Source organism: Histoplasma capsulatum, genomic scaffold (genome assembly GCF_000149585.1).
Source record: "Histoplasma capsulatum NAm1 scaffold_19 genomic scaffold, whole genome shotgun sequence".
Taxonomy (NCBI): Eukaryota; Fungi; Ascomycota; class Eurotiomycetes; order Onygenales; family Ajellomycetaceae; genus Histoplasma; species Histoplasma mississippiense.
The window spans coordinates 3,301-22,440 of record NW_001813964.1 but is presented as its reverse complement, the minus strand read 5'-3'; the positions used below and the strand labels follow the sequence as shown (position 1 = coordinate 22,440).

Sequence of the window (19,140 nt, the reverse complement as noted above, 5' to 3'; positions counted from 1 at the left end):
CCACCATTCTCCTTGCCGCTGCCAACGCAGTCGAGGCCTCCTTTATTCATTAATATATGCCCTCTGCAGCCCACAGTATCAGGGAAACTCACGTTCGCATGCATTGGCCGCCTTTGGCTCTGGCTCTGGCTCTGGCTCTGGTTCTGGCTGGGTGGGTTCTGCAGGGCGTGACCCCGACTGTGGCTGCGTCTGCGACTCCCCTTCCAAGTCCTGAATTGACGTTGCCTCGCTGTTCCTTCCATCATCAGTTTCACTATCGCACTCACGCTCGGTGTCGCCTCCGAGGTGTGATGCTTCTCGATCTTCACTGAGAGGTTCCGTGTCATGTTTTTCATCCGTTCTATCATCCAGATCAATCGGGTTGTCCGGTGATGATCCAGGTTCATCATCAGCTGAGTGAGAAAGGCGCGGGCGGACAAATTGTGACAGAAGTTGGTCCATGGTCGGGGGACTTGATCTAGGCGACCTCTGGGGATCATAGAAGCTCGCTGCCAAGGATTCTTGTTCAAATACTGATCAGATTTTGGACCGACAACTCAGGGCCCGTTGTACCTACCTGGAATCTCGCGTGCCGCAGCGTGTTCCGGCAGAGAGGGCGTCATTGTCAGTGGAGAGTTGGAATTGCTGCTTGCAATGATGGGATATGGGGTGCGCTTGCTGTGCTCGTAGTGCTCTTGTATTTTTTTTGTAGCGGCAATTTTGGTCGGGAATTTGGCACCTTTTATGTCTACGACGATCTCAACACGGGCGAATGAGAGAAATCCTGCTGGTGCCATTCTACCTGCTCGCTTCCATCACATTTTCCCTGCAGGAAGAATCACCATGGTGCAGGAACGTTGGCGCCTGCACCATGGAGATGAGGTCGGCCAAATCCTGGTAAAACAAGGCAGGAAAATGAGTGTACCTATCACCTTGCAACGCCAGCCGCCGTCCACGCAGAAAGCAAGGGAAGATCGTAGCCCCTCTCGCTTTTTATTTCCAAACTGTAGCACTGACTGAAGGGGTGCTAGGTGATTGTCATGCGACCATAGCCGCTCCAATGCACGGTTTTATAGCATGAACGCGAATTTCCAATAGCGAATCAGTCCGTTAATTCATCGAAGTGCGGATCGTGAAAATGGGGAAACTCGGACGTCGCATCACACTGTCGCATCGCCCCTTTCTCTCCTGGTCGATTTGAGCCCCCAGGAGGCTGAGGCTGAAGTGTCTTTTCCAGTGGACATCCATCTTTGTCGACTCAGTATCTTGCTACTAGTCAAGAGGGAACGTAGCGTGACCGAGAATTCACCTGCACTGGAGCAGTTTGGATCATGTCCACGTCACGCATCGGCCACGCCGTGAGGCTTGAATCGTCGGAGAGAATTTTTTTTTTTTCGTCTGGATATGTCACCCTTGCAACTAACCAGACCTTCCAGGCCGTGCGCTCTGGTCAGGGCCTGACGCGTAATGGTTCCGCGGCACAGCAAGGCAGATACCGTTTCTGCCATGCGGAGGCTTTTTTGTTCATTTTTTTTCCATTGGCGTACCATCTCAACGAGTGGAGGCCGCCCATCACCGGCGTGCACCACAGGTGAGAAACATCGGGTTTGCCGACCGATTGCGAAAGGGAGAGATTAAGGACAACAAGCACCAAGGCACAGACAGGATGGGATTGGCAGCGTTGATAGGATAGGTGTGCAGAACCCCAAAACATCAAATATAGGATGTAGAGCAATAGCTCGTCGTGTATGCGACAAGAAAATGAGATCAACAAAGTGAACAGGAAACCTCAGCCAGCCACAGTCCCGGGTAGAATAGATATCCCAGTAGCGGGCCTCAGTCTGTGCATGGTTTTAGGGTAACTTGACGGTAGTATGAGGCGAAATTGCATCTGGGAAGAAGGGAAAGTGGGCATGGTCACCATGTCGAGAACAGTTTCAGCTGCGGCACAGCCGGGCCAGGTGACACTAGCAGTGGGGCCCAAGGGGAAAGAGGGGATGGGCACGGAACACACGAGACAAGAGAATTATGAGGAAAGAAAGGGAAAATAGAGACGATGGAGAGAGGATGTTTGAGCGGCGGGGGGAGGGGATTTATATAGTCCAGAAAGCGGCGATGTTGCGCTAAACCCGATCAGGATAGCGCTAAACCGTGGAAGGCAATTCCCCATGATACGGTATACCTAGGTATCCTGAAGTTAAGGCGCATAAAGTCGGCAGCAGCTTTGTCGATAACGGTAGAAAGAGTTCAGATGAAGAAATAAGACAGGTCCAAGGTGTTTCAGTTGTGTGTGTGTGTGTGTGTGTGTGTGTGTGTGTGTGTGTGTGTGTGTGTGTGTTGGTTAAGTATACTAGTATTTATTTTCCAGCCATGGAGGGTTCCTTCGCATTCTGTGTAAACTAGTATATATCCGAAATCGCACGTATGTGAAACCTGTTAACGCATTTTGGACTATTGGGTAATTTTGAAAATAATGAGTGCAAATGCCATATTTGTGAAAATGGTCCACCCTTCGTGTCTCAGCGGTTTGTTTTTATTCGACATTATACTCTGCAGCTCTAGCAATGGCACCTTTTAAATATTCCATCCCTAACCATAGGAATTGAGCAATAGCCAGGATTCTCCATTCTTCTATTCTTCCATTGTTCCATTTTATCTACGGTAGCATAAATGATCAAAACGCAACTACGTCGGGCCAGAAGTGGATGAGCAGCCAATTTGAGCTGAGTCTTCTCAAGAGTTGCCATCTGGATCCTGTTTTCTCTCCTTGTGTACATAGAAATCTCTCCAGCGTAGCACGTCCCCATGCCCTTCGGGAGGCCTCTGAAGCGCGGGCGCTGCCCGCGCCTTCTCTGGGACGTTAAATTTATATATATATATATATATATATATACATCAAAACGCAACTATGCCTCCCAGGTCGATGTCTTGGCTGGCGCCGGTGCCATGTCACCTGATACTCCTGCTCCCTTTCCAGTACTCATCTTCATCTTCCTATCGCCTGCTTGTAGGATGTTATATCCTCGCTTTAGGCATACTTACGACGTGAAAGATATTTGTAAATATTTTCTTTTTTGCTTTGAATAGGTAGCCGCCTTTCCTTACGAACGTGTACTAATATCGTTCAATGCGGGGTAAATTCTAACTACTAAAGCAGGAAAAAGAATACCCAGGGAGTCTTTAAAGCCTCAAAAAGTCAATAGTATAGGCTTCTCCCTATACTTTTCAGATTTTAAACATCGAAAGAAACATTCAATAGAAGTTCTAATTCTGGTTTAAATACCCCTCAACATGGCCTTTCAACCCACTCCTATGGACATCGCTGCTCTCATTACAGTTGCACCGGGCAGCGGGGGACCAGCAACAGGAGATACGGTGTCATACGCCTCAGAGCGTCGCATAACCCCGACGTGGACCGTGTCACAGTTAAAAGCTAAACTGGAGACTATGACTGGGATTCCACCATCCAACCAGAAACTTAAGTTGAAGTCTCCTGGCAGAGAAGACCAATGGGTCGAGGGAGACGATCAATTAGTTGGTGAATGGGGTCTGGCAAGAGGATGCGAGTTTGAGGTATGCAACGACGGAATCAATGTCTATCTGGCATCTATTTCTGTGCCATTATTTACTTTTTACTTCCACGTTTGTTGCTCACATCCACGTGAGTTGTTGGGTCTTGCTGGGTGGCATAATGACCCTGTTCATGGTTTTGGGATGGATCTGGAGACATCCCGACAAATGACAGGATATTCAGCACCGTGATGTTGGAATCCCCTTCTTTGCCTAAAGCCGTCCATGGGAGATTCATGTTTAAAAATATTTGCACCCGCTCCAAATGATTACTATGATTTTGGCACTTCCCAAATTACCCTCGTTCCTTGTTTCCTTCCATTTTGAATAACCTATTTGTATTATATACTCATATACTCTAGTCTAACCCAAAGACTAGGTCCACGATACCCGGCCTCCATCAGCGCGCCCAAATTTCACCGATATCTCCACAGTAGAAAAATACGTACTCCCGACCTCAACCTACGAAAGCCTCCCGAACAGCGTCCTATCATGGAAAAAAAATCAAAAGCTGGGTCGTTTCGATCCAACAACTCCCTCCCCTGAACAAACCCTTAAGCAGCAAGTGGAGATGGACCAACAAGAGATTAAACAGAGAGGTACGTAAATGAAAAATGTGATTAACGAGACTTTCACTTATCATTCCCTCTCCTTCCCCCCCCCCCTCTCCTGCCATTTATACCAACGCGAAACACACTAGGTATCGAGCTCTCCAAGCGCGCCATTATCCTTCCCTCCGACCCGCCCCATATCCGCCGCGGGACCATACGTTTCATCGGACCTGTACCTACCATTCCTTCTCCGCGAGTCAAATCATCGTCATCAGAAACTGCAGAAACCGAAGTCAAAGGCGAAAAAGGAGAAGAAGAGGAAAGAGGAAAGGAAGGTGATGATGATGTCCAAACTACCACAGAGCCAATGGCACCAATCTGGGTCGGTATCGAACTTGATGAGCCTACTGGAAAAAATGACGGGTCCGTGGGAGGACGCCGATATTTCAGTTGTTTGGAGAAGAGAGGCGTGTTTGTGAAGCCGGAGAGAGTTGAGGTGGGCGATTTCCCGCCGTTAGATTTGGGGTTGGAGGATGAAGATATGGAGGAGATTTAGGAGTTTATTTTCGTCTTTGTTTTTGGAGCTTGGCTTGAAGGGAGCGAATGGCGAATGGAATGGGGAGAATTGATACATGCATATCTGACTGTGTGGAGATCAGTTATGATAGGAATCCAGGGAGTTTGTTTACTAAAAGGATGAGATAAGTCACTATGCTAGCTACATGAACCAGGTTTGAATTTGAGAATGAATTGCTTGCTCCGTGAGGAATCAAATACAAAGTGATATTTTTACCGTTCTATCTAAACTTTGCAAAGGGAATATGTTCGGCAAAATTGTTGAGAAGGAGGTAATAATTCAAAACTCTTCCGTTTGATCGTAGCTGAAAATATTGAGTCAATATCTAGGACATTCAGATGTCATAAGAATAGTTTACCGCCCGCGCGTAGCAGATGTGGTCGAATCCATTCATCCGTTTCATTTGGGTATACCACCACGGCCTCCTACTGCTCCCAACGCTTCCAGCTGCGTTGGACTGACACTGACTTTAGGCAACGGCCGGCCTTTAGATGACGGCCGGCTCACAAACCCGATCTCTGATAAGTAGCTCAAGTACCTGCCAACATCTTCCCTAGTGATACCATACCCAGCACTTTCATCTACATCAGTCCAATTTTCAGCATCTGCTTTCAGAATTTTGACAGCATTTCTGTCATCAAGTTCTGGAGCTCGAGTTGTAGCAGGGAGATCGTTGACACAGAAATGGTAGAGCGGCATTAGGGCGTGTTGTTCATGATCCTTCTCTACGCCGCCGGCTGAGATGTATTTTTCTAGCTCGTCCTTCCAAATGTCATAATCGACCTCGGGAACTTTGTAGCCATAGTATTCGAGAAGGGAGAGGTATTCATTCATACGTAGTCGTGGGTGACCAGTGACATGCACGACATGCACGCCACCTGGGATGGGATTGAGAGCGGCAGCCACAACCACACGAGCAACATGCTTTACCGGGACAGAGTTGACGGTGTTGATGATACGTGGCCGACTAGATAATTGAATGCAGCCCTTCAACATACGGATCAAGAAGTCATCAGTATTACAAACGCCTGTCTCTACGTCGCCGAGAATGTACCCTGGTCGAACTACAGAGCCTAGGAGGCCCCTCTTTCCCGCTGCACGGACGAGTTGTTCAGATACCCATTTTGTTTGCCCGTAGCCAGTTCCCAGACCAGTTCGACTGCCCTCCATGTCATCATCTTCTGAAATTGCATCTCGACCTGTACTAAGGTGCTGATCTGAGAGTTTAACATAGTGACCTGTGTCGAGTACACTTGTGGAGCTAACAAATGTGAACATTTTTGGTTTCCCTTCATTGCAAAGCCTCATCGCGTCGAGCGTCGAAAGGACATTTGACGCCACCAGATCATTGTACGGTCTAACCCAGTGGACCGCCGCGCCATTGTGAATAACCAGATCGACTTCCTTGGCCAAGGCCTGCCAATTTTGCTGGTCAATGCCAAGTTGTGGTTTCGATAAATCTCCGACAACGAAGCTTAATCGGCCCGCCCACTCCGCTTGCCATAAGCCATAGCCCTGTAAGGATCTTCGTAGCCGATCAAGTGCAGCTCGGGAGTCCTTGACACTCCTCACGTGGACAATCAGCTTTATAATACGGCTGGTTCTCTCCAGTATGTCCTTGATAATGTAAGTGCCTAAAAAGCCAGTTGCACCAGTAAGAAAGACTGTAGGCTGATGGGATTTGCGGATAGCATCTGCGTCCGCTGTTTGATAAGTAGCTGGCAGCTGCTTGAGGAGGTCTTCCAGAGACTTGGAATAGATGGAATCTTTCTCCTCCTCCGCAGCGGCACCAGCTTTGACCATGCTGTTCTTTATGTTAAGTTGTTTGTCAACTTGAGCACTAAATCCACCTAGGCTTGGGTACTCGTAGAGTGTATTTATTGAGATATTCGCTCCCATTTCTTTGCGGACAGTCAGTAGCATCTGCTGAGCCAATATGCTGTGGCCTCCAAGATCGAAGAAGTCATTCTGTAGGGTAATAGTTTTTGCGTTCACGCCGCGAATGAGATTGGCCCACTTGGTTGCAACAGCCCGTTCCGTCTCAGACATTGACTCCCATCTCCTCAAGTCTTCTGAAGAAGCTGGCACAGACTGTTCTGCAATGTCAGGGAACGGGAGTTTCTGCTTGTCGACTTTCCCATTAGGATTAAGTGGCAGCTTATTAAGGACTATGAAAATCGTCGGAACAGCGTAGCCAGGTAAGCGATCTTTCAAATGATCCCGTACCTCCGTTTGCATTCGTCTGAACCGTTTCGTATAGATAACCACAGGGCCAATATCAGTTCCTTCGTCCTCAATATCCTCGATGCCTCGATCTTTCAACCATTGTGGCCACTGTTTTAGTTCAGGGACAATGTAACTCGCAAGTGTGGGCTCCTCGTCTCGATCTCTCCGGACAAGAGTTTTGCAGTCTCTAATCAACGGGTGTTGGCGCAAATTATTGTCGATATCATTAAGCTCGATTCGGAAACCGCGGATCTTGACCTGGTCATCAGCACGACCGGTGCACTCCACATCCCCCGTTTCTAGGTATTTACCGAGGTCACCAGTCCGGTAAAGTCTATCCCTTGGGCCAAGGTAGTACTTCCTCCACGGCTCGTTTTTGTCGTCCTTCTTGTCAGCTTCGACCCATTTCTCATTGTCCACGAACCAGTTCATAAGGAATTTTTGGTCGTTCAAAGCTTGATCCCCTTTGTAACCCTCAGCAAGGCCGGCGGCGCGGACATAGATCTCTCCTACTTCTCCAATCTTACATAGCTTGGCTCGATCATCACGATTGACAACCAGGAGTTGAACATCCTTCATACCCTTGCCAGCTGGTACGGTATCCTTGAGTTTGTCCAAGTAATTAGGGTCCTTCACCCGGCTCGGTATTTCATAGTAACTTACTGCGCGCTGCGTCTCTGTGGTCCCATACATGTTGACTATGTTGACGTTGACGGCAAGATCCCTCAAACTCCGACAGTCTCTCGTAGTCAAAACGTCGCCAACGAAAAAGGCTCTGTCTAAGGATGGAAATTTTGCCGACGCGCCTCCAACGAGAATCTGACCCATTGCCGGTGTTAAATGAGTAACTGTAGGCTTGTGTTCAGCCATCCATTCTGCAAGCTTCTCATGTTGGATATCCTCCTTCGAGGGAACCAACAATTGCGCGCCAAGAAAGAGAGGAGTAAAAATATCTCTTTGGACGGGATCATGCGCAATTCCAGACAGGAGAGTAAATCGACTCTCTGAAGTAAGCTCAAACCTCTCAGCCATCCAGCCAAAGTATTTGGCTAAACTGTAATGACGGCCCAGAACACCCTTAGGTCTTCCTTCACTGCCAGAGGTGAACGAGAGAGTGGGATTACTGTCAGGACCTACGAGCGAATCTGGAGAAGAAGACGCCTTCGATCTGACGTGGCCAAAAATGTCCTGGCCTTCAATCTCACCCCCGGACAAGAACCCATTGCTATGAATACGCAATGACGGGACTTCAGCCTTCAGCTTAAGCTCCTCATCGATATATTTTCGTACCGTTGGCGCCAGAGGGCCAGCCTCGTCCGTTGCTCTTGCAATATTAACCAATGCGCAAGGCTGAGAGACTTCTAGATATATTTGTTGCCTGGCTGGTGGGTAGGCAGGATCGAGGATGCTCATAGTTGCAGCAGACATCTTCAGCAAGCGAGGTGTTTAATTTAGTATACCAATGGACTGGATCGGAGCAGTCAAAAGTAAAAAGCTCATGGTACACAAGGAATCGAACATACCAAAGTCCCCATAATGCTGACAACTAAGTCAACAGACCGGTGTGCCCAGACCATCACAACATCCCCATTGGTAACTCCCGCATCATGAAGGTAATGTGCGAGAGTGTTTGATGCCTCGTAGATCTGTCTGTATGTGAATCTCCTCTCCGGAGATTCAGACGACTTCGTTTCTACCACACATATTCGGTCTGGATATTTTCTTGCATTCTCCGCGAAATGCGATTGGATTGACCCGACGTAACCAGACCAATCCAGGTCAGTGGTGGGATCTGGTAGCTCCTCCATTGTTAGATTGTGAGAACCCAGAGAAACCAAATTCTTCGACGATATACAAAAGACGAATACGTTAGTCTACCAAACTACCGACCAAACGAAAGGGGATTTTTGTGGAAAAACCGGACAGCATGTTCATGTTGATTATTGAACAAATGACTGTTTTTCAAAAAGAAAAAAATTAAAAAAATGGCGGATTGCGGTATCGGCGGGGAAGAGGACTGGGAGATGACTAAGCGTGATCCCCCTCTGGTATTAGACGATGAAGATTCGGATTGCACTGGGACTTGATGTCCTGGTGGCCAAGGATGATTTTCAAGCTCAAGTGGCCTTCGGCTCTGCTAAGCTCCTGCACCAGCTGAAGCGCCCAAGTCGTTTTCACCAGCGCGAAAATGCGACGACCGATGGACGACCATGCAGGAGCTTGGAAGATGGAGGACAATTGGGGGCTATTTCGCCTCATTTCCTCTTCATCCCTCCCCTTTGATATTCAATACTATTATTTTCCATTAATTAATTAATTAACTAATATCTTCCTTTGTTCCTTTTTTTCTTTCCTAGCCCGTTGGACAGAGCATATCTCTATCATGGAGCGTTTAAGATAAAATGAGCTTGCCTCTATCATGCAAGGATTTACGCAACTATTCGACAAAGTAGATGACAAGTGATATATGGAAAATGGCTACTTTGAGTTGTAGCTTTCCCGTGTCAAGTAGTTAACAAATTCCTTTCCTGTGTTCGTCCAGCTGGCTTTTAGTGAACAAATATAGGTGTATAAATTTTAGGGGACAGTGGGATTTCAGATTTACCAAGAAAGACGGTTATAAACTATATAATAATCCGACATCAAAAAATGAAAACATGAGCCACGTACAACAATTTTTTCATTTCATTTTGAAAGCCTCAGGAAAACATAGCAATGGAAGGGCGCCTCCCCAACACTCCTCAATTCATCACCTCAATAGTTAATCAGCTATCCAAATTCCACCCACCACCAGGCGGAACAGCTCCTCCAGACCAGAATAATAACGATACCCAATTTCAACCTCATAACCTTCCATCTGCAGGAACAAATAGCAACAACCCACTCACCCAACTTCCGGCTCCCATCCTCTTTAAAGTAAAACCCCTCCTCCTAACTCTACACTGCCTCTTCCCGAATGAACTTCTCTTGGCTCTGGATATCCTGGACCGGAAGGGGATAAAGAGGTACGATGTGTATCATCGTGAGCAACACGGATCATCATTGTCATCATTACCACCAGCAGCAGAAGAGCGACCGCAATATAGAGGAGAAAATATAGACCTGGGAATATACTTTGTCCACTCTTCGCCAAATGCTGATACAGATGCCAGTTCCAACCATCCCCCCCAAACCCACCTCGTCTGCCTAAATGCCTGGCACTGCTCCTGTCCCGCTTTTGCCCTGGCGGCATTTCGACACCTGGGTTCTCCTGAGACCGCAACGGCAGAAGAGGAAAGCAGCGGTCCTGGAGAAGAAGAGGAAGGCAGATGCAGATGCAGAGGGGAAGAAAGTAACCCGCTTTCCGCCCCTCTTCCGCGTTATACTTACAACGACGGCGACTTGCACAGGGGAAATAATTCTTCATCTACATCTACATCTGCATCTACACATACACCTACAACCCCTTTCCCATTTGGCGGCACATTAACCAGAGACTCGATGAAGAATAGCCACCACGAAACACCCGTGTGCAAGCACCTTCTCGCCTGTGTGTTGGGGAGCCTTTGCCCGGCATTGTTTGGTGGTGGAGTGGAGACGGTTGTTGTTGACGAGAGGGATGGTAAAGGGGAAGGACAAGAGGAGGTGGAGATGGCTGGGAGATTTGCACTAACCTAGGCTCAGACTGTTCCCCCCTCCCCCCTTTTGTAAGGTAACTTTAAAAGGAGTTTTGGTTTGTGTTCATGATGATATACCCATGGGTGTTTGGGAGTTTATACGGTGTTTGGGGCTATTTTTCATTTGGGCGAAAGAAAGAAGAGGGTGGTATAAATGGCATAGACAGAGTTTGGGGAAAGAGGAGGAGAGAAAGAAAAGAGTCGAAGAGTATTATCGACGTGTATTTAGTTACTTCGCAATATTGAAATTTGCTTTTTACATCGGATATTCCAATGTAAGGAGGGATGGTTAGGTAAACCTGCAGCAAACCGGCAACCACCAGTTAAGCTACAAGGAATTGCTAATCCGGTGCTCTCTCACCCCTCTCGTATATAGATCATTGTACCCATGAAGAGCGAGACGTCTTATGAGCGCCTGGAAACAGCTTGTCTTCCAAGAGTTTCCCATAGAAATAGAAACTAGAAACCGTCCTTAAATAACTGCGCCAAGCTCTCTATATGTCAAAAGACCCTTGGTGCCGGAGATGGCGTCTTTACATAGGGTCGACTTCGCTCCTAACCTGAATCCACCGCAAAAGGAGACATTAGGTATTGTAAGGGGAGAGGAAGGAGTACGAACTCTAACTTGTTTCATGGCGGTTGATTTTACATGAAATTCGATATAATGCTGCTTGACAGAGTCGTCAAGGATAAATGGGTGGGAAAGAGCTAAGCTAACCAACCATAAGGTAGAAAGCGTGAAAGGGAGTAGGGAACACAAAGTAGGGCGGGATAGGTTTCAAGGAAAATAGAGAATAGAGAAGGATCGAGCAGCGATAGAACGGAAGAAAGCAAAATCAAAATCATCCCTTCTTCCCCTTCTCCTTCGTGTCCTCTTGCTCTTGCTTGGAATCGTTGTTGTTGGCCGGAGCCTTGAAATTTTGAGAATTATTGTTATTATTGCCATTGCCATTCAGTGTAGTGCCATTTTTCTCATCTTCCTTCTTTGCTTCTTGTTCTTCCTGCTGTTGGCGGTTTTGGATCTTGTTCTCGATAAGGTCGTGGAAGGCAGTGATGGCTCTAATCAGACTACTAAGATAAATAGCCATAAGCTGGTCGTTGGTCTTGATGCTCATGGCACGTGCAAGTTCTGTGTTTTCTATCTGTGATGGTTCCATTCCGTTTACTTGTGAGTTGTTTGTCTTGGGGGTGGAAAGGTTGGGGAGAAGATTGAAAACGTCCTGAAGGTTTCCGAGAATAGCATGCTTGACAGGTAGGTCGCCATCTAGCACCTTTTGTAAATATTGGCCGATATCTCTGAGCGAGTGAGACTGTATGACTGTAGTGAGATGTGATGCGGTGACAGGTGCCACGGCACATCTCTTATGTCCGGAGAGATGTTCAACACCGATCTCTTCCGCTCTCAGCTTCGATTATGGAAGGGTGTGGACAAAAGTTTGGCTGTAGTTGTTCCGTCCTTTTGTGACCGGATTAGCACCGGTAACGCCATGAATATCATGGGAGGTAAACAACGCGCACTCACATCTTTAATCTCCTCAACAGCAAAGTAGGCATCCGTGGGGACTCCAACTTCCTTTGGTTGCACGTCAATGATAACTAGCAAAGGATTTGGTGTGTATCGTTTGAAAAGCTCGTTGATCTCCAGATCTGCTGCTCTGAGCTTGGGACCAGAGTGATACCATCCGATAAGCTTCTCACGAGCATTAATCTTCTTAAACATATCATTCATGGACTCGACGAAATTGTGATCTAAAAACCAGACAGAAGGGTCCTTGTCGTCTTCCTCGAAGGGCACTGTATGCGGTATCGAATCTTGCGCTTAGCGGATGGGAAAACATGAAAGGGAGAGGATAAGGCGATTAAACCATACCAGCAAAGCTGTTCGAGACTCTGACATTCCTTCCATCATTTTGGCCCAGAAGAACTCCGACTACCCGTCTTCTCGTCCCCTTTGCTGAACGTCCGTAGTGGTCTGCGACTGAGAGGAGGACTAATGGGGCGACGGAGACAGTACGTGTCACCATGGACAGGGTGTCTGCGGTGGTTGCAGGCATGCTGGGTTAGAGAAGGGAGTTTAAGAGTTAAGGAATAGTCGTGGAGAGCAGGAACTATTCAATAGTGATTGGCTGGTTTATTTGAGCGTGATCTTCTTTTGAAGCTCATATCCATGGATTTCTTTGAAGCTGGGAAGAGATGCTGACTAATGGGCTCAGAAGCTTGTGGCTGGTGCTGAAGCCGTGGCTTGCCCGCTCACATTTGGGATATCCAAACAAACAATCCCAGCATCGATAATTAAAATAGAGAGTGAAATAGTAGGACGAATCTATTTAAGCGGAATAGAGAGAGTGATTAAAGGAAACACATGTATAGCTGTATTCAATTGTAAATATTTTTGCCTCGATGTTTAAACACTTCGAAATCATTTGGCACTGAGTACCCAGGCACAGTCTTGTTCCCTGGCTTCAGCTGAATGAAATACTGGATTCCCCATTGTCTGTTCAAGTTTGGTGCCTGCCAGTAGGCCTATGGGATCATCTTTGCACACTGGCGTTCCTTGCCTAAAGATGTCTGTGGTTTAGCTGGACATGGCTAACTCAAAGCAGAGGAGCTAGCAAAGGGCATGCGCGGAAAAGTCGTTTGAAGCGCACCTCGGCCGTGCGGGAGAAAGCTTTTGTTGTTCTTTGGTTCATTCCATCCCAACTCCCGGTTTGTTCGTGTTTCCTTGGCCCATCCAAACTTCAACCGCTCTAAAAAAAAAAAAAAAAAAAAAAAAAAAAAAAAAAACAAAACCTTCTCTGCTCTTAAAATAATTGCTACGGTACCTACTGCTACTATTTCTAAACTTACACCGCACATCTCTAACAGAACAGCCGCTCATATTCTCGTTCCCTACCTTGTCCCTGGATCTTGATCAGACTGGCCGTTTCCTCCTCTCCGTCAACCACCCCCAATCTGCATCCCGCCTCGCATCCCCGCCACTTCATTCTGTACAATGGCTCCTATCAAGGACGAGACAATCGATGGCCTTAAGAGCATCATCAGCGAGCTGGAGTCGCGGGTGGTTCAATTGGAAGGGCGATTACTTCACGGAGGCGGCTCTTCACAACCAAAGTCCATCACAGACTCTGTGCGGATGATCTTGATGGGCCCTCCAGGCGCTGGTGTGTTCTCTCCTCCGTTCCCACTCCCATTTTACGTATACACCATATATATATATACATTGAAAATAAACATATGCGTACTACACAATCAAAATGGCTGAATATTAATGATCTTCCTTTTTGCAGGCAAGGGAACGCAAGCACCCAAAATCAAGGACAAGTTCTGCGTGTGTCACTTGGTGAGTGCATTTGTTCAATGAAAATAAATGAAAGCAAAAACTACAACCTTGGCTGACTGAATCGTGTGTGTGTTTTTTTATCTTTCCATTTATCCGTAGGCTACCGGAGACATGCTACGATCACAAGTCGCTCGCAAGACCGAGTTGGGCAAGGAAGCGAAAAAGATCATGGACCAAGGCGGATTGGTCAGCGATGAGATTATGGTTAACATGATCAAGCACGAATTGGAAAATAACAAGGAGTGCCAGAACGGGTAAAGAGAAAACTGCCCCCTCCTATTCTGCCCCATTTTTACGGGGTTATGATCCTCCCATTTCCCTTCTCTGTCCATTTATTTCTTACACGTGCATATTTTTCTGACTCGAGAATGGTTGTAAATCACCAGCTTTATCCTGGACGGATTCCCCCGCACTGTCGCCCAGGCTGAAAGGTTAGACAGCATGCTGAATTCCCGCGGCCAGAAGCTTCAACATGCCGTCGAGCTCCAGATTGACGACTCTCTCCTCGTTGCACGGATAACTGGCCGCCTGGTGCATCCCGCTTCAGGACGCTCGTATCACAAGATCTTCAACCCGCCAAAGGAGGCCATGAAGGATGATGTCACCGGCGAGCCATTGATCCAGCGGTCAGATGACAACGCGGATGCGCTGAAGAAGAGGCTGAAGACGTACCACTCGCAGACGGAACCTGTTGTGGGATACTACAAGACCACCGGCATCTGGAGGGGGATCGATGCTAGCCAGGAGCCTGGACAGGTGTGGAAGAGCCTGCTGCAAGTCTTCGATGCGGATAAGGCTGCGTCCTCGAGTGGGATACTTGACAAGATCGGCTTGTCGAAATAAGACTAGCCTGATTATTGTTTTTTGATGAAACGTTGTTTCGCCCTCGTTCTCCTCCAGAGTTCTCTCTTCTTCCCCCTCCCCCTCCGCGCGCGTGTGCGTGTGTGTATTCCGTCTCATTCGGCCCGGTTCCTCTTTTCTTGTTTTCTTTCTTTCTTTCTTTCTTTCTTTCTTTCTTTCTTTCTTTCTTTCTTTCTTTCGTTTTTTATATATATTCTTATTCTTTTCTTTCCATCATAACGATCATCGTCCGGTTTCCCCTAACGGATTCCCTCCTAGGTTGTATTCTCTCCGGTGTTTCAGTAATGGATCCTACCTCTTTTACCTACCCCCCAACTGGGGAAATCTTATATATGTGTCCATGATTGTATACGCAAAAATCTTCTATTTGGCCTTCTAATCTTTCTTTTTCTTTTTCTTCTTCCTCTCTTTGAGTTGGTGATAAAGCCTGGTAAGCAACTTACATCCAAACAAGAGACCTCGGATTTGCTCGTACATAGAAAGGAAAGAACATTCTTGCATACAATACCTTTTCCGCCGTTGTTCAATAAAGAGCGACCAGCCAGTGATGGTTGTATATTGAGTTGCTTTTGTCTCTGGCTTTTCTTCGCCTTTTCGTTTCGTTTCGTTTCATTTCTTTTCTTTTCGTTCTCTCTCCATATGAGCATTGTTGCGGTTGTTCTTAATTTCTTCTTCCTTCTTCCTCAGCTGAATGGATATAGGAGGATTATTTGTGCTTTTATCTTCCTTTCAATGTGATGGTAGATATCGATACCCTAAACCCCCGACCCTCTCTTTTTAATGCCTGTGCATTAATTACCTGGCAGTCAACTGGATATGAGAAAGATCTGGAGATCTGGAGAATCACTCGGGGGGGTTGACATGAATAAAAGCTATTATTCATTTCTATCACATCTTTAATTCTGACAAAAAAGGGGAAGATTAGAAAAAAAGGAAGACTCTCTGCACCTCTCCCTGCATCTGCCTGGCCTCCTGTTGCTGGGTGACTGCAGCCATCTCCCTCCCTGAGATGGCGTGATCAGACAAACAGTGAATATCACTGTTGTGTTGTGTGTTGTGTTGTAGCTGGTTGTGGTTTTCCCACAAACAGCCTCTTTCTTTTCTCCTCCACATGGGCAATCTCTCCTTCTCCTCCTCCCCTTCTCTCCTCACCCTCTTTCATCACGCTTCTCGTTGTTGTTTGCCATCCTGCACACAGTTTACAGATTTCCCCTGGTCTTTTGCTCACCAGCTACATCCTCCACCCCTTTTAATTTCTCTTTAAATCCAAAAAGATCCAGATTCATTCCCACTCTTTGTGAGAAAATGGGCACCTGTTTCTCCTGCTTTAGTCGCTATGAGGATAGTGATGATGAGTCTGTTACTGTCCATGGCCTGGAGATTGGGTCTCCTCAGTTGTAAGTCCTCTTCTCCCAAAAGGAGCAAACAGATATAGATTTGCCCTCCCCCTTCAACTACTCATTTCTGGCCCCTTTCCCCAACTCCAAGCAGGTGAAATTCACAATATTTTGCTTGTTCTTTTTTACTACTGGCAACTTGGGGCCTTTTTGCACATCCCATGACATTTATTTCAGTTGTTTGTGAAGCTTTGTGATCAGATGGCTAATATCTTGACTCTTTTTCTTCATTGCGGTTCCCTTTTAGCCCACAGACCACATTGGACCTGAACATGCATAATCTGCGTCGTAAGTTTTCTGTTCCCCATATATACACATTCTCTCAGTTAGAATCAGATGAAAATGTTCAAGAGAGATACATGAGATCTTCAAACACCCCCCCCTTTTTTATCAATTTCTTCTTCTTTTTCTGTCATTCTTATTTCAGGAGATTATGTTGTTTTGTTTATAACCTCTTCCAAAAACCCCTCTCTATCAGTTCTACCTCTGTTTCGTTCGTGGGAAAACTTGCTAAGATATATCCCTCCACTTGCCCATTCCTCCCCCTTTGCAGCTATAACTCGCCATGACGGTCGCGAACTCGAAGTCTACCCAGAAATACGCACCATGCCCCGTACTATGAACTTGGCCGACCTTGGTCAACTTGGCGAGGTCGCTGCTTCGGCGATGGCCGTTGACGAGCAGCCCGGCCGTCTCGTAAGTTTATCCCCTACTTCGTCGCACCAAAGATCAATCACAAAGCCCAAGACATGCACACTCAGGTTTAGGGGTACCTGCTTGTTCATATTCTTTTCTTTTTTTTTTTTTTTTTTGGAACAACCCGATTGATGACCTGTGTGACAACATTCTCGTGTTCCAAAGGTGGTTGTGTGTGTTGACGCCATAGTCTTAGACTCCTGAGGTGGCGCCCGTCAATGTCGATGCCAAGCAGGAGGAGCCCGGCCCCCCGAAGGTTGATGATGTGACTGTCGATGTCTCTGCTTCGCCCACCGACGTAGAGGATGTCATTGAAGAGACGTTGGCCCCTGGTACGGCTCGTTGAAGATGAGGCCATTGAATTTCGCTCTTCTTTTCTCTATCCGCAAACAAGGAGCTGTTGTCTTCGCCCACTACTCAATGCCAATCGTACGATAATCAGCATCATGTCCATATCCCGCAAGACCTGGTCTTTATGATGAAAAAAGGAGAGCGAATATCATTGTCCCTGAGGATGGAGGGCTTGTATTTATGTTTGTGGAGCCTATTTTCTGCCTTTTTTTTTTCGTTTTTTTTTTCGTTTTTTTTTTTTTTGTATAATCCATGTGCATGGGATTACTTCACTTTGTGATTCAACTTGTTTTCCCCATGGGCTCCAATTATTGTGAAAAACGAATGTTTTTTTCCTTTTTTCATTTCTGTTCAAATGTTCCGACCACACCACTTTTCTGGCGCCCTTTTCAATTTGGCAGCAGAACATGCCTGGCGAGACATTCTGTTCAGCAATTACTACCCTTGTTTTGTCTCCCACCAGGTCATCATTTTCTTTCTTCTTTCTTTCTTTCAATGAATACCCTGCTACTGAGGACCAAAGAGGAAAGAAAAATGTGAAACCATCATCATGTTAAAGGGAAGTCAATGAAAAGAAAAAGGGGGTGCGGTGCTGCGGTGGAGGAGATGTGAGACTTGTATTTGAAAAAGATTTTTCATTTTCATTTTTCATTTTTGTTTTAATACACATGCAGTCAAGAGAGATGAGACCATTAAATAGCGAATAAGACGAGATGCCCTCCTCCAAAAACCGGATTCCTCTAGTCATTTCATTTCATTTTTTTTTTTTTTTTTTTTTTCACTTACTCCCTATAGGTCTCTGTGGAAGGTACCAGCTTTACTTGGGAAACATAACACTGAACACTGATTTGGCGGTGCGAAGTCAGTTTTGGTTTATATCGTTTGTAGATTGCTGAGGGCATCTGGTGCTCCGTTTTGCAGATGAAAACTATCACTAGCTAACGATTCGGGCCATCTCAGAAAACAATCATCCAACCAACGATTCCTTTTATACAATTATTCATTCTCACAATCTAAGCAACTCCCTTCTTCCCCCCGAGCGTGATCGGATACTCCGTCGACTCAATCTCATCCGGATACTTCAACCCACCCTGCCTCCTCGCCTCATCCATGACATCCATGATCACCAAGCTTTCCTCCCACGACATCGTTTCACTCTCCAACTTCCCATCTCTCACACACCTCGCCGCCTCATCAGCCTCCCAATACATACCTTTTCCTTCCCCCGGAAACTCACCCACGACCTCCCTAACCTCTCGTGCGTCACCAGCTTCCCCAAGACCCGTAAGGGGAATCACCTTAAAACTATCCGGATGAAATGGGTACCCGAAGACCTGAATCTCGCCCCGTGTGCCCTGGATGCGCACCGTGGGCCCCGCAGTCCATTTCCCGTCCAGATTAGAGAGAAGGCGGAAGTTTGTCATCGCGACACCCTGAGCTTTATGCGTGCCGGCGGGCGTCGATTGCGGGAATTCGAGCAGGATGGTGCTGCATTCATCGGCGCCTGTCGCGGGGTAGTGGATCATCTGGGAGCTGATGGAGGAGGGTGGTTTGCGGTGGCCGAGGGGCCGGGTGTGGTAGAGGGTTTGGAAGACCCATGTTAGGGAGTAGACGCCCACTGCATCCAGGGTGGGTTTTATTAAAAAGAAATTTTCAACTTGACTAGTTGCCAAAGACAGGATATCAAGGGGACGGGGACTGGAGAATAAAGGAGAATAAAAGAATATTTTAAATAATGTAGACTTACCATCCAGCAAAACCCCGCCGGCCAAATCCATATTAACCATCCGATGCGCCGTCCCCCACTCCCCCTCCGGGTCTGTGCTCCCACAGCTCGTATCGGCAATAACCCTCAAAACCTCCCCAATCTCGCCCTTGGCAACCAGCTCGCGAAATTGCACGGACAGCGGGAAGAACCTTGTCCATACCGCCTCCA

At 46.9% G+C, this 19,140-nt stretch overlaps 8 protein-coding genes across 8 annotated transcripts; 4 read left to right on the top strand and 4 right to left on the bottom strand.

Moving 5' to 3' along the window:
* Positions 1-78: 78 nt before the first annotated feature.
* Positions 79-776, bottom strand: HCAG_09109 (predicted protein; the record flags this gene model as incomplete). Its single annotated transcript, XM_001535919.1, has 2 exons — positions 79-488; positions 557-776. The coding sequence occupies 2 exons, from the start codon at positions 774-776 to the stop codon at positions 79-81; spliced, it is 630 nt and encodes a 209-aa protein (XP_001535969.1).
* A 2,515-nt stretch (positions 777-3,291) lies between these two features.
* HCAG_09108 (conserved hypothetical protein) lies at positions 3,292-4,656 on the top strand (the record flags this gene model as incomplete). The annotated part of the gene is made up of 3 exons (XM_001535918.1): positions 3,292-3,552; positions 3,929-4,148; positions 4,250-4,656. 3 exons carry the CDS (start codon positions 3,292-3,294, stop codon positions 4,654-4,656), a joined length of 888 nt encoding a protein of 295 aa, XP_001535968.1.
* A 420-nt stretch (positions 4,657-5,076) lies between these two features.
* On the bottom strand, positions 5,077-8,711 carry HCAG_09107 (L-aminoadipate-semialdehyde dehydrogenase large subunit; the record flags this gene model as incomplete). Its single annotated transcript, XM_001535917.1, has 2 exons — positions 5,077-8,331; positions 8,427-8,711. The coding sequence occupies 2 exons, from the start codon at positions 8,709-8,711 to the stop codon at positions 5,077-5,079; spliced, it is 3,540 nt and encodes a 1,179-aa protein (XP_001535967.1).
* Positions 8,712-9,618: 907 nt separating this feature from the next.
* On the top strand, positions 9,619-10,560 carry HCAG_09106 (predicted protein; the record flags this gene model as incomplete). The annotated part of the gene is made up of 1 exon (XM_001535916.1): positions 9,619-10,560. One exon carries the CDS (start codon positions 9,619-9,621, stop codon positions 10,558-10,560), a length of 942 nt encoding a protein of 313 aa, XP_001535966.1.
* Positions 10,561-11,401: 841 nt separating this feature from the next.
* Positions 11,402-12,613, bottom strand: HCAG_09105 (26S proteasome regulatory subunit rpn8; the record flags this gene model as incomplete). Its single annotated transcript, XM_001535915.1, has 3 exons — positions 11,402-11,869; positions 12,082-12,353; positions 12,430-12,613. The coding sequence occupies 3 exons, from the start codon at positions 12,611-12,613 to the stop codon at positions 11,402-11,404; spliced, it is 924 nt and encodes a 307-aa protein (XP_001535965.1).
* Positions 12,614-13,551: 938 nt separating this feature from the next.
* On the top strand, positions 13,552-14,742 carry HCAG_09104 (adenylate kinase cytosolic; the record flags this gene model as incomplete). Its single annotated transcript, XM_001535914.1, has 4 exons — positions 13,552-13,720; positions 13,847-13,899; positions 13,999-14,153; positions 14,286-14,742. 4 exons carry the CDS (start codon positions 13,552-13,554, stop codon positions 14,740-14,742), a joined length of 834 nt encoding a protein of 277 aa, XP_001535964.1.
* A 1,323-nt stretch (positions 14,743-16,065) lies between these two features.
* HCAG_09103 (predicted protein) lies at positions 16,066-17,199 on the top strand (the record flags this gene model as incomplete). The annotated part of the gene is made up of 4 exons (XM_001535913.1): positions 16,066-16,157; positions 16,405-16,445; positions 16,711-16,853; positions 17,050-17,199. 4 exons carry the CDS (start codon positions 16,066-16,068, stop codon positions 17,197-17,199), a joined length of 426 nt encoding a protein of 141 aa, XP_001535963.1.
* Positions 17,200-18,217: 1,018 nt separating this feature from the next.
* HCAG_09102 (conserved hypothetical protein) lies at positions 18,218-18,982 on the bottom strand (the record flags this gene model as incomplete). The annotated part of the gene is made up of 2 exons (XM_001535912.1): positions 18,218-18,822; positions 18,952-18,982. The coding sequence occupies 2 exons, from the start codon at positions 18,980-18,982 to the stop codon at positions 18,218-18,220; spliced, it is 636 nt and encodes a 211-aa protein (XP_001535962.1).
* Positions 18,983-19,140: the final 158 nt, after the last annotated feature.